Raw genomic sequence first — 13,011 nt, forward strand, 5'->3', positions numbered from 1 at the left:
GCCTTTAACGCGCAGCTGTTTGAGAGACGACAGTATGTTTCAGATGTTTTTCGCTTATTTATACTTGAGATCAATCACGGATTTTTTTTCTTTGTATTTCAAGCCAATTTCAAAGTCAAATTTGATTAAAGTCGCCCACAGGTGAAAACGCTCCACTTTTGTTGCTTTCGTTTACTGGAAGATGACCTGGAAGAACATAAACACACTTAAAAAAAGACTAAGCGAGGGTTTTTTTTTTTCCTTCCGTGTCACCTAAGGGTGTACTACTCTGCATCTGTTATGTGATCGTCGTTAATACTCCCTGTAAGGAGTGAAAAATACAGATATCCGCTACTCAAGCAAAGTACGGCGGAAGAACATAAACACACTTAAAAAAAGACTTAAGTGAGGGTTTTTTTTCCTTCCGTGTCACCTAAGGGCGTACTACTTTGCATCCGTGATGTGATCGTCGTTAATACTCCCTGTAAGGAGTCAAAAATACAGATATCCGCTACTCAAGCAAAGTACGGCGGCAAATCGAGCGCCATTGAGCCTTTACATTTATTTGTGGCACTTTAGCATCACTGGCAAACGGGAGGAGGCTAGAATTTTAAAAATGTATAAAAAGAGGGTTTTGTGGCCGGGCTGTGGTCCAGCTCTCAGCGGGGCAAGGAAGTGGCTCTCTAGGGGCGACGCTCAATTCGCCCTCTACTGGGCAGAAGTCAAGTCTCATTGAGGCCGTCAAGCCCGGCAGAGGTCACGCTGTCACTTCACATCCCCTCATTAGGCTGCCACACTTGCAACAAGAATCAAACAGCTGAGTCATGGAAATCAAAGTATATTTGCACCTTTGCCATCAGGTACGCTTGATAGAATGTGTGCGCGTGCGTGCGAGCGCGCTGTCATTTTACTCCCTGCTTACTCACACCACGTGTGTTATCAGTTTACAGCATGTGTTGAAGACATACAGATTCTCAGCTGCTGAGGCGAAGCTCTTAAAGTCCGTCAAGTCCCACGTCGCTTGTAAATCAACAACAACAAAAAAGAGAGCGATGAAAATCAATCGCTTATGCATATCGCGGTCGCTTGGACCATCCATGAGCTGGTGAAATGAGCACTTGAAAAAAATGCTGCCGAGATGAGCCCTCCTGTCGTGTTGCCAGCCAAATTACGTACGTGTTTAAATTCATTTTAAATGTATTTTTTTTCATAGATCTCTATGTGACACAAAGAGCTAAGATGGACACAACTGTTTAAACTTTATGTAAAAATATATATATTTTTTGTCTGACTTTCATCAAGATCATTATCCACCTTCTGCAGATCCTGCCGACGAGCTGATGATTTGAATCGGGTGTGTTGGAGCAGGGAAACATGAATCATCCAGGATATTGGCCCTCGACGACCGGAATTGCTCACCCCTGCTCTAGGGCAACAAGGCACTCTAAAGCAGCCACGCCAGTGGGCTATTCGAAGGGAAAGTGTGTTTGCTAAGTGCAAGTCTCCATTTGGGCAGGTAACTGCAGATGCAAACAAAGGCGCTCGAGTTTTTATATAGTGGGCAAGGGCGGGGGTGGAGGGGGGGGGGTAATCCCGCCTGAGCCTTACTGTGTCATTTTAGCCATGCCTCACCCCCCAAAAAATCTGGAAAACTCTGAATCACCTCCACAATTCAGGATTCCGCAGTTCACAGTCTCTGCACGCGTTTTCACCAATCATCTTCAAGCTTGTGTCATGTTTTTGGAAACAAACCTTTGAATTCACTTGAATTGATTCTTTGATGGTGCATCATTTTTGGTAGCTTAAAACAAAGACCAGCACTCAAGCTAAAAACTTTTATTTGGTAAAATAAGTACAGTATATAGAGTTGTTGCAGTACATCTGCTATCTTGTTAAATTGCAGTTTGATTCGTGAGGACCAAAAAGCGGTTAAGAAAAAAAAAAAAGACCCCAGTAACAACAAATTCATATGTATACAATACAAACATATCAAAATCAATTTTTACAACTTTCGTAGCCACCAAGTGTTTCCTATTGGCGGGCCATAGTGCAAACTGCATTGTACAGAGCATACGCGTACTCAACATATTCCCACAATCGACGTTTGCCTCGAACACTGCATTCTTTGAGCCTTCACCTCAAGTCCTTTTTGAATCCTGTCAATATGATTTGATGAGCATCCTGCACGGGGGGTGGGCCATGCACGCTGCCGTGGTTGTTGAGGAAAATGGAACCCGGAAGCTCTTGGGCTGACGAGGTCTCAGTCCATCCTCAAAAATGCTTTGAAGCCCGTTCAAGTCCATACATTGAGTTAATTGGAAAGTGAGGAGTGCTCGGTGCATTTCTTTCTTCTTTTTTTTTCCATATCCGTTCATGATGATGCATAGAGGGGATATTGAACATTTGAGCATTTCTGAGGAAGTCTGTTGAGATCGCTGATCACAATCTCGGACAGGTTTGATCATCAGTTTCCCGGATCGGTCTCGACTCGAATGAATCAGTAATGCCAGACAGTTCACCAGTTGGTCTTTTCGTGTGTGTTTTTTTTTTTTTCCCCTTAGGGACCCTATACCCTGATATTCGCCCAAAAAAACTTCCCTATTGAAACTCCCCACAGATGCCACAAAAGCTCTGTTATTTCTTCATCAAAACGACTTTCCTCCTTCAATGATCTTTAATATTCCAATAAAAAAACGTTGTTCTGGTAACGCTACAACTTTAAAAAAAATTGAGTTTGAAACGATTTAAATGTGTTTTGGGATCATACTTCACAGTATATTTATTGTTGAAACTATGAACATAGGCACTGACTATTGTGCTATGAGATTTTTCAGTTGCAAAATATCACTGGCGGCAGGGCCAAAAAATGTCAAAATTTGGTCAATTTCATCATTTTTCGCAAATCGAAACTATTGGTCAGTCCACTTGCGAGTTGAAAGTCATTGAAACGGACCTGCTCGCTTTGACGATGCAATAGTATGGTTGAACTAAGATTGTGAGGGTGTGCGTTTTTTTTTTCCTTTTGTTTTGGGGGGGGGGGGGGGGGGCGGGGTGTCCTGAAAAGTGATGATTTTGAAGGTACAAGAATTCTACCGATTACATTTTGGGAAACTGGGCCCTGAGGTTAATTTCCAGACGGATGATTGGGGGGAGGGGGGAGAGCTACCCTGTGCCACTTGTGAAGAACTCCACTGTTCACATTTTTATCAAAAAAAAAAAAAAAAAAACAAACAACAAATCTTCAATTACGGTGAATCAGCGTGGGTGCGTTGTATGCTAAAGTGATACATCTGCACTGAGAGACGAGCTCAGTGTGTTGGGGAGGCGTTCAGGTTGTGGAAAGTCTTTGCTTCTGTCAATTTGTGAAATCAAATCGTCTGTCAGGCATTTACGGACAACCCAAGTTAAGCGTGAAGTGATATGAAAGTGTTTCGGGATCGTCGTTCGCGTGAACACTTCTTCGGGAGATGACCGGGTTTTGTTTTTGTTTTGAGATACGGTCACCAAAAATGCGCCCGCGCCCAGTGATGATTGCGAAACCCTTGTTGTCTATGGCTAGCGTCTCCCTCGCGGAGGAGCGAAAGGAAGCGACAGTAAGCTGCGTGAGCGCCTTGGGCTTATCGGGGCCTCGACCGCACCAGGAAAAAAGACTGGAATTGGTGTTTGGGGGTGGAAAAGCCTGCAGGGCGGAGGCCCCCTCAACAGCTCCCTACTCTCTCGTGATGGGCTGGGGGCGGGCTGGGGGCTCAAGAGCAGCCGCAGCGATCCACCACCATGGACGGGATCTTGCCGTAGATGATCTGCTCTTTGCGGTTGAAGTAGAGCATGTTGATGGGCGACATCTTGGTGGGGGTGCAGCACGGGCCGGCGTTCCCCCGCGGGTTGGCCTTGTTCACCAGGTGGGTGTGCGGGTACTTCTGCAGGTGCATGTACTCGCACTCGCCCGAGCAGTAGTTGGCCTTGTAGCGTTTGGGCGCGATAATCCAGTCCCAGCCGAAGTCCTCGAAGTCCACGGTGAGCGGGTAGCGGCAGCAGCGCGACTCCGGCGAGTTCTCGTCGCAGTCCAGGCCCGAGTCCCTGCGCAGGCGCCGCGGACCCTCGCTCAGCTTCACCTCCATGAAGGGTTGCTGCCGCAACATAAAAGACAACGTGGAGACGACACGCAGCCACGTCACACGTGAACCGAGCGAGAGACCAATTTCAACTTTCTAACGAATCAGTCGCTTGCTTTTTTTTTTTTGCCAAAACTTTCTGAGAGAAACAGTTGTACTGTAATGCGAAGTCAACTCCACACAAGAAGGTCGGAATCAAATCGCAGACCTCTCCACTGTGAGGCGGACGTGCTAACCACTGTTCCACCATGAAGAAAAAAATGAAAGTACAATTGATTGTATTGGTACACATTTTAGCTTCATTCTCATGAATTCTGTCCGATTGTGTTTTCATTTGGTCTTAATATCGAAAAAGTTTTCCACCACATTTAAAGGTCAATTTGAGCGGCAGTTCCAAGTCAGTCTTGTGGAAAACATTTCCTGAGTCACGACGACATCGTCGTCGTTGTCAGCAAATCTTGGGAGACTTCCACTTTGTGGAATTCATCCATAAGTGCGCTTGAACATTTTCTTTGGCTTTTTGTGATTTTTCTTTTGGAATAACTGCTGATGAGAGATGGAAACGACTCGAGAAACTTCATCACCAGCAGCAGCATGCCCTATTCAAGTGCCACTAGGTGACGGCAGAACGTCCTCCCGCTCCCTTGCCAGAGTACTTGGACAGGATTTAGCTTTTATTAGCCTGAGGCTTAACACTTAGCATTTGGCAACATTCTGACAGGACATGAGAACAAAGTCAATCAGCGTCCATCAACGTTGGAGCTTCTCTGACAACTTTCGATAGCCGCTTTGCCAAACAGGGCGCAGCCCAAATCTTTTTTTGGTTTTGTTTGTTATTTGGAACAACAAAATGACGACGGCTCTTATGCTAACAGACTACCTGTATACATTTTGAAACACAATCTTTTTCAGCGAGGGAATCTCACCAGGCCTTGCTCGCCCGGCTCGGCGGAGGTGACGGCCAAGTCGTTGCCGGCGTTGTCGTAGGCGTTGATGTGGATGCCCCAGTTGGTGTCGGGTTGGCGCAGCCACACGCTCAGCACTTGCTTGACGTCGATGCTCTGCCAGGAGCCCGCCCCGGCCTTCACGTCCAGCTTGAGCGAGCGCACGCGCACGTGCCGCCCGCCGTCCGACGCCGGCGTCAGCCGCGAGATCTGCAGGAAGACGGCGGTGGGCTCCTCGGCCGGCCGCAGGTACACCCACAGCTGCGCCCGCAACACGCGGCTCGCCTGGAACTTGGGGCTCAGCGTGAACAGGCAGCATTTGGGCGAGCCGTTGGCCTGCACCTCCGGGTCGGCTGAGGGAGAACGGGACCACGGACGTTAATCGACTCCGAAGCCGTGAGGAAATGAATCCATAAGGAGTCTGATCATCGATTCATTCTTCTTCCGCCATGTACATGCTGATTGTTAGCCACCCCCCACAACAACAACAAAAAGCAAGGGGTGTGAAGTCATTTTTGAAGTCTAGAAACAGATAATTGAGTTTCACACTAATCTGAAAAATGCATACGGGTGGGAGGTGAGGCGTTTACATTATTATCGCTGCTATTATGAGCCAATTTAACATTTTGGGGTTTGATTTGCTCCTGCAGGACCTGTTGTCACTTCAATGTCATTATCTCGAGGACGCGTCGACTTAAGTACAGACTGTGTAAGTACATTTGCCACCTGTACCCAATTCCGACTCTTGTTCCAAAAGAAACCGTGCGCTTACTGGCCATCATCCACTCGTTTATACCTCCATTTGCTTTTGCGGCGTACGTAAAACGGTCACTCGAGTGTGTTGTGGTTGACTCTGTTTCAATCAGATTCCAAACTAAGTTTGACAGTTAACATTGTAGATGTCAACAACGTCGTCGTTGAGTTCAGTAAATCCAGTTTGAGATATTTACAGCAACATTTTGACCGGTTAAAATGTAATTGAAGATATGTGAATGGCAACTTCATCACATTTCACATCTAACTCGATACGTGTTGCCGATATTGGTCATTCCGTTTTGTTTCTTCAAAGAGAATGTTTGAGATTTCCGTAAATACGTTCTTTCTCTTCACCATCAGCATTTCAAATATCCGCATCATCATTTTGCGATAGAGGACAAAGGGTGTTGTTATTTTTGGCCACTGATGTGTTGGGGGGGTTCATTTGGCGATATCTACAATTTGATTCTGACTGAGAGGGCTGCACGATGTTGGAAAAACACGTCACGTGCGAAATGGGTGTTAAATTCTCCAATATCGATATTATTTAACGGACCATTTTTATTATCTAATGAAAGGAATATTTGTGTGCTACAAATAAGCCGCCTTAATGTATTTGCCAATCAATTGCAATAACTTGCAATCCTTTATAAATGTGACCATTTTTTTAAACGCGTTTTTTGAAATAAGAACATTTCAAAAATGTTATCGTCGTGTAACAGAAACACCCAATCAACATTTGACAGCAAAGTTTTGCTGGTTTTCTCCACACTTCAATAATTGATGACATGTTCAATCGACAGCTGCAACTCGCACATCGCTCAAGTTTGTGATGGCGTTGCCACGCATCTCAAGAGGGACTCTGCGAAATGTCCCGACAGATGTTGGTCTTTGTGGCCTCACTGGTCTGTGGGTTGTTGCAATACACTCTCTCTTTCAGGTGTCGAACTGACCTATCGATCAATATCTTTTGTTATTTAGTGTTAGTATGGGAACTGGATGGGAAAGTGTAGTTAGGGTTGCACCCGCCTGGTCCAAGTGAGTAAAAGCAAACAATTCCACACGCAACTTATCCCAGTCTTGACACGAAGCATATTGAATGTGCCATTTTTCCCCCTGCATTGTGCACCCTTCCTGACTAGACATAATTCCAGTTCACGATATCTTTAGTTCAAGATAGGTTGAGATTTTTTTTTTAATCAAGTCTTAATGACGCAAATTGAAGATACATGTATATATATCCGTATGTAACCGGCTCTGTATCTGTGATTCCGTTCTGACGAGACAAAACTGAAGTTAGCTTTATCGTGACTGAAAATGCCAACATAAGAACCTCGATGATATCGACCACGTTCAAGCCGGTCGGTCAATCGTGACTTCGCATTTGAAAGCAGCCGTTTCGCGTGGCCACCAACCGCGATCGCAACCGCTGCTTTCAAATGGAAGCCTGTGCCGAACGACCGCGAATGACATCAAAATCAATTCCAATTGTGGGGGTCCACTTACGCTCCGTGGCCATCATCATGATGGTCTCGGTGACGGCGTGCTCGTCGTCCTCGTCCACGACCGCATCCCGGTTGTCGTCCCCCAGGACGTCGTACTGGTCCAGCAGCTGCTGCAGCGGCGGCGCCCTGGGCAGGAGCTGCTTGACCACGTCGCGGCTGATGTTGGGCGCCTCCTTCATGCGCAGCTTGCTCAGAATTTGGGACTTGATGGCGTTCAGGCGCATGCTTTTGATTTGCTGGCGCACGTCGCAGGTGGAGCACGGCTCGGACGGCTCCTCCGGCCCGCCGGAAGACTGCTGCGTCTGCGCCTGCTGCTCGCACAGGCACACTGCAGCCGAAAGCATCAGCAAAATCAAGCCAGCGTGGGAGAAACGCATTGTGTGCGCGTACAGATGAAAAAAAACGCGCTTTCTTTAGAATTAAAGTCCAAACACTGATTGGCATCACTTGATTAGCGCGCACGTTTTTATATTCACTTTTTTTTCCTTTTTTTTGGCGTCCAAAACGATGATTGGCTGGGGAGGCCAACAATGATTTCGAACTGTGACAACTTTTTTTTCCTCCTCTGTCAAACCATAAAGGGACTGTGGGCGGGGGACTAGGGGGGCAAGGGGTGGGTCGCGAGCAGATTGGGGATAGATTGACTTTTCGTGCGCCGATTGCGCAACCGGCGGAAGCAAATTTGACCTTCTTTGCACAAGACGTGATGCGCGTGTGCGTGTCTTTCGTTATGGGCGAGGCAATGCGGCAACGACTTCATTTTACATAACAATCAGCACATATGATCACACCGATATTTTTCTGATGATAAAATGCACATTTGTTTTGAAGAAAAGGGATTCCCGTGTTAAAAATCACAAAAAAAGTTTAAGCTATCACGATAATGAGCAACATGAAAATGCAGTTGCACAGAAGGGCTAAGTCTCCATTGAAAAACGAGACTATGGTTTTAGTCCTAAAAAAGTATATTTAAAATTATTGTAGGCCACTGTGGCGAGATGAAAAGTTTGACCATTCACATTCTACTCAAATATACGAATATGTTTTTTTTAAACTATTGTACTCGTGCTATAAATTAACAATTCCACCCATCAATTTCTGGCAAGAAGTGGAACACATGTAACTTACATAAGGGAAAAAATAAATAAAAATGTTACTTTTAAAATGTTTGAAAGTAAGAGGAACTTCAAAATTAACTACAACTCGATTTAGGCAGTGATGCTTTTGAATACCACTAGAGGGAGCCGTATCATGTCTCCCGATTTCAAAATCGATTTGTTATTAGGAACGTATACAATAATGCATTAGAGAGGCAGTTTTTGGTTTACTTAACCACAGACGAGTTTCATCAGTTCTACATAATTTATGAGATTAAAAAAAAAATCTAAACATGGAAGTGGACAGAGGCTGTCTTGATAGTTGTTTGGACCACAGAATATGGATGAGGAGTGCCACCAAGTGGTCGTTCACCAGGAAAAAAAAAGACACTCCCCACCAAAAGTTCTGGAACAGTGAGGTCAGTACCGTTATTTCATCAGTTGATCGAAAGCATCTACTTTTAGTGGCATCGAAAGATGAATTCAACATTTCGGTTTCCATTTCAAGGTCTTTGTATTTACGATTCATTCTTAGGTCGCTGATGGTGTAGTGGTACACTCCCCTGATTTGCAGCGTCGGATAGCGTCCCACTCAGTGACGGTGTGAATCGTCTGTCTGTCCCTGTATCTGACTGGCGTCCAGTTCAGGATGTAGTCTGCCTTCCCCCCGGAAGTCAGCTGGTATAGGCCCTGTTCAGGATAAGCGGTATTAAGAATGGATGGATGGATCATTTATTTATTCGAAAACTATCGACACACACGGTAACAAGCACACACACTGACAGCCTGACACAAAGTCTCTCTCTCTCTCACGCACAAACGCAGATAATATCTTACTTGGTCTCACACGAATTAAATGCACATTCTTGGTGAATCAACGATTTCGTACCCAAGGCATTCTAAAATGCGAAACCAAGGAAAATGCACTTTGACTTGCAACATGGCCACCTAGTGGACATTTGTAGCCATGCAGTGCAACGGCGCCGAATAACCCCCGTCAACTCGGTTGTAATGCCCCCCCCCCCCCCAAGTGTCCACCAGATAGCGCTGCTGCTTCAGTCAATTGTGACCTCTTGCTCGCGTGCGCGCGCGCGTCCACGTCGTCTGTTGGGCTGAGATCAGTCGGATGTAGTGATGGGATTTTCGGCTCTTTTCGGTGATCCGATTCATTTGGATCGGCTCAGTGAAAAGAGCCGAGTCTTTTTGGCTCTCAAACGGCTCTTTTAACTTTAGCTTTTCTTTTAAATATTTATGACAAATTTACCATACATTTTGATAAATGACTTGGTGAACTAAATATTGCACTAGATCTACTGACTGCAAATAGCAACAATTATCAGGCAAAGAAATGGCTTTTTACTTATTTTATTGAACATTAAAAAGGCTCCAAACAATAAACAAGCAACAAAATTAAACTTCAACCAACAACAATCAAACATGCTGCATCATAACGAAAATAGTGAGTATTAACTGCAACAGCAGCAGTGAACAAAACAAACATAAGATACTCCTTGCTTTATTTTAACAAACATAAGCGACTCCTTGCTTTGTTTTAAATTTGCAGTCAACAAAACTAAATACTTCAACTTGGAACACTTCTTTTTGCCCAGTCTTTGAGAACGCCCTCTCTGACGGGACAGATGTTGCTGCCCTCTCTGACTGGACAGATGTTGCTACAATGCACAATCTACTCTCCATTACTTTGATCAAACGGGGGTAGACGGAAGCTCGGTATTTCCACCAGCTCAGTGGATCAGCTGCCCTTGAAATCCGTGGTTCTTCAAGATATGCCCTAATTTAGTGTTTTGTGGTTTTGCACGCTTGGCTAATACTGTAAATTAAATTCAGATTGCTTGCAAAACGCCTTTGTGGTTTCCCGGACAGTAGGGGGCGATATGAAATAAAGACATCCGATTCACCAAGAAGAAAAAGAAGTACAAGCACAAGAACGGTACCACATCCGGTTCAATCAGCAGTTTTTACGCTGTCCACAAGCCCTGTTCTCAGTGAGTAATTTTAACATTTTAAACTGACTTCGCAGTTGATCGCTGAGTGTATAGATGTAGACAGTTGGGGAGAGTTATTACGACACGTTGCTCCTTTAATTTTGTTGTTGTGACTCAACGTAAAAAACAACGTCGGCAAAGGGGGGCAGTGGGCGAGCACGCCGCCGACAAGTAGACCTCAGCTGTCAAATCAAAAAGCAATCGCGAACAGCGTTTGACTTGAATACTATTCTGTATGTTTTCCACACCAAAGCTGCTATCAGCAGTGGAAGTGTGATGGCTTCACATCAGGGGTGGCAGATTTGTTTCAAAACTATTCCCACAAATGCACCCGTGACTTTGTTCATTTGTTTTTCGAAAGGAGGTTGCTCATTGTACTTTAGGTGTGGGGAGAGAGCCGCGAGTGGATCACTCAAACAGATGCATTGCGAGTGCGGGCACGTTTGAAAATGGACGGGTTGAAAGTAAAAGTCTGCCACTTTACGAATAATGACTCAAAGTAAAAAGAAAAAAAAAGAAACATTTTTTTTATGGACTACAGTGTGTGACTTTCCACTTTTGTTGTTTTTCTGCCTGACCAGATGAGTCAGATTACTGGACCAAAGGCACAGCTGCCAGACTCGGAGGACATGTGGAAGGGACGCCAACCTGCATTTGGACACGCATGAGTACTGAGCTGTGGTGTGCTTGAAGAGCTGAAGTCTGATGTCACGTTGCACCACAAGGTGCAGGTGAGTGCGCATGCCTGTCTGTCTCTCACTCAACTTAAACTTCTGCTTCGTGTACTGCACAACAGTATCAACTCCACATAAACAACCCGAGCATCATCAAGCACTTCTGGAATATGTTTTGAAACCTTGAAATGGACCAAGTTAGTTTAAAAATGTGTCTATGTACGCACATATATATAATATATACATACATATGACTAACTTGGCCCACTTCAATGTCATTTAAACACTTGACCAGAAGAATGTGATCATGTTGTTGTGGAGTACACGGCAGTTAGTTTTTGTCTCAGCGAGAGAGGTCGGACGTGCTATGTCCCCCTTGGTGTGTCATGAGATGTCAGTGACATCACACATGAGCTGGTCAAGCACATGCTCCCATCTCAGGCCTGTCGTCAGTGTTTGTGTGCGTGCAACTTGAACTGGCCTACACTAAGATTGACTGGTCAAATGCTTTCACATTGTTATGTTCGCTTTTCTGTCCAATAAATTGTTCAACTTGAATCTGAGTCTTTGCCTTTCATGACTAAATCCATCCTCAACTCACTCGAAACCTTTTCAAAGACTGACGTCTTGAGCTCAGACTTGCACTTGGGTCACATCAGACAGTCTTTTCACTGTTCCCGTTGGTCTCCACATGACTCGAAACTCCAGGAATCGAGCTCTTGGGTCATGTGAAACCGACCGGAACAGTGAAAAGACTGTCTGATGTGACCCAAGTGCAAGTCTGAGCTCAAGACTCAAGTGGGACTTTGAAAAAGTGCTGCAATGCCCGCCCCAAACCACACCCAATTTGATATCCACCAATTGCGGTGAGGCTCTCATTTGCATACTCTTAACCCTAATTTGCACAAACATGCCCACTTTCCAAGTTCTGACCAATCAGGTTGCTCGAAACTTGCATAACCACGCCCCAAAGAGACCACCAATCAGAGAACGCTTAATTTGCATAACCACTCCCCCTCTTTCCCCGCCAATCACAGCATGCTATCGTCATGCTCCACCCACTTTCACAGCTATCAGCGAATCTTCAGCCATCATTCCGGACAGGCCACACCCACTTTGCTGGATATTTCTGCCTGGAAAAAAAAATCCAGGAAAAAAATTTTTGGGGAATAAACAAAATAAAAATAATTCAGAAAAAAAGTTTAGAAAAAAACTTTTTTTTTTTTTTTTTTTAAGTTAGATTGTGGTGATGTGTTTAAAAATGACGTTGAGTTGAAGTGTTCTTTGTAATCAAGCTTTATTTCTTTTGCAGAGTAGACAATCACAAAAGCAGAGGAAAAAGTTGCAAATTGGATGGCAGTCTGCTTGTTGCTGGGCGGCGAAGTGGTCAGCTCTTGAGAAGAACGTGGGACAGGTGTGTTGACCTGAGAGGAAAGGCATTCGTAAGTTACACGCAAGTCAAATTCTTGTGCAGACAAAGATGTGTTAGGCATGAAACTTACGAGGGCGATAGACTGTTGGATCTTTCGAGAGCAGGAAGCCGATCATGTTTACTGCTGCCTGGGGGAGAAAAAAAAAAGTCAAAAAAGTAGTCATGATGGTGCATTGAACGTGTGTAAATGTCTCCTACTTTTCAGGCTGGCCCAAAGTTTAACTTCAGCACCTTGCCAATAACAGGAAGAAGAGCAAAAAGTGTTGCCTGCAGGTCTGTGCTCGGAGGTGGACTATGGCGGTGAGCAGGTGACGCCCTCTGGTGGCACGGAGGACTCAAGAACAATCTTCCTTTAACTCAAAAAAATGAAATGAGGCTTGTTGTGTTGGGTCTGTCTCAGTGACAGAGTGAGGCTGCTGTTGTCTTCTTCTCTGATCAAAACAATGTTGTCTTTTCCTCTGATCAAAACAGTGTCTCCCCTTAGCGGATATTCCACGAATTGCACC

At 45.0% G+C, this 13,011-nt stretch overlaps 1 protein-coding gene and 1 long non-coding RNA gene across 3 annotated transcripts; one reads left to right on the forward strand and one right to left on the reverse strand.

Annotated features, from left to right (window-relative positions):
* Positions 1 to 3,213: 3,213 nt before the first annotated feature.
* Positions 3,214 to 7,640, reverse strand: LOC109517566 (growth/differentiation factor 8-like). Its single transcript, XM_019872791.1, has 3 exons — positions 7,298 to 7,640; positions 5,018 to 5,388; positions 3,214 to 4,106 (listed from the first exon to the last, which is right to left on the reverse strand). Exons 1-3 carry the CDS (start codon positions 7,638 to 7,640, stop codon positions 3,726 to 3,728), a joined length of 1,095 nt encoding a protein of 364 aa, XP_019728350.1. The 3' UTR covers positions 3,214 to 3,725.
* A 2,727-nt stretch (positions 7,641 to 10,367) lies between these two features.
* On the forward strand, positions 10,368 to 12,420 carry LOC109517572 (uncharacterized). Of its 2 annotated transcripts, none has more exons than XR_002168573.1 (3): positions 10,368 to 10,399; positions 10,981 to 11,067; positions 12,388 to 12,420. It is a non-coding gene; the product is annotated as an uncharacterized LOC109517572 (long non-coding RNA). The 2 variants fall into 2 exon arrangements; XR_002168574.1 differs by lacking the exon at positions 10,368 to 10,399 and adding an exon at positions 10,782 to 10,863.
* Positions 12,421 to 13,011: the final 591 nt, after the last annotated feature.

This window comes from Hippocampus comes, unplaced genomic scaffold (genome assembly GCF_001891065.2).
Source record: "Hippocampus comes isolate QL1 unplaced genomic scaffold, H_comes_QL1_v1.1 scaffold242, whole genome shotgun sequence".
Classification (NCBI taxonomy): Eukaryota; Metazoa; Chordata; class Actinopteri; order Syngnathiformes; family Syngnathidae; genus Hippocampus; species Hippocampus comes.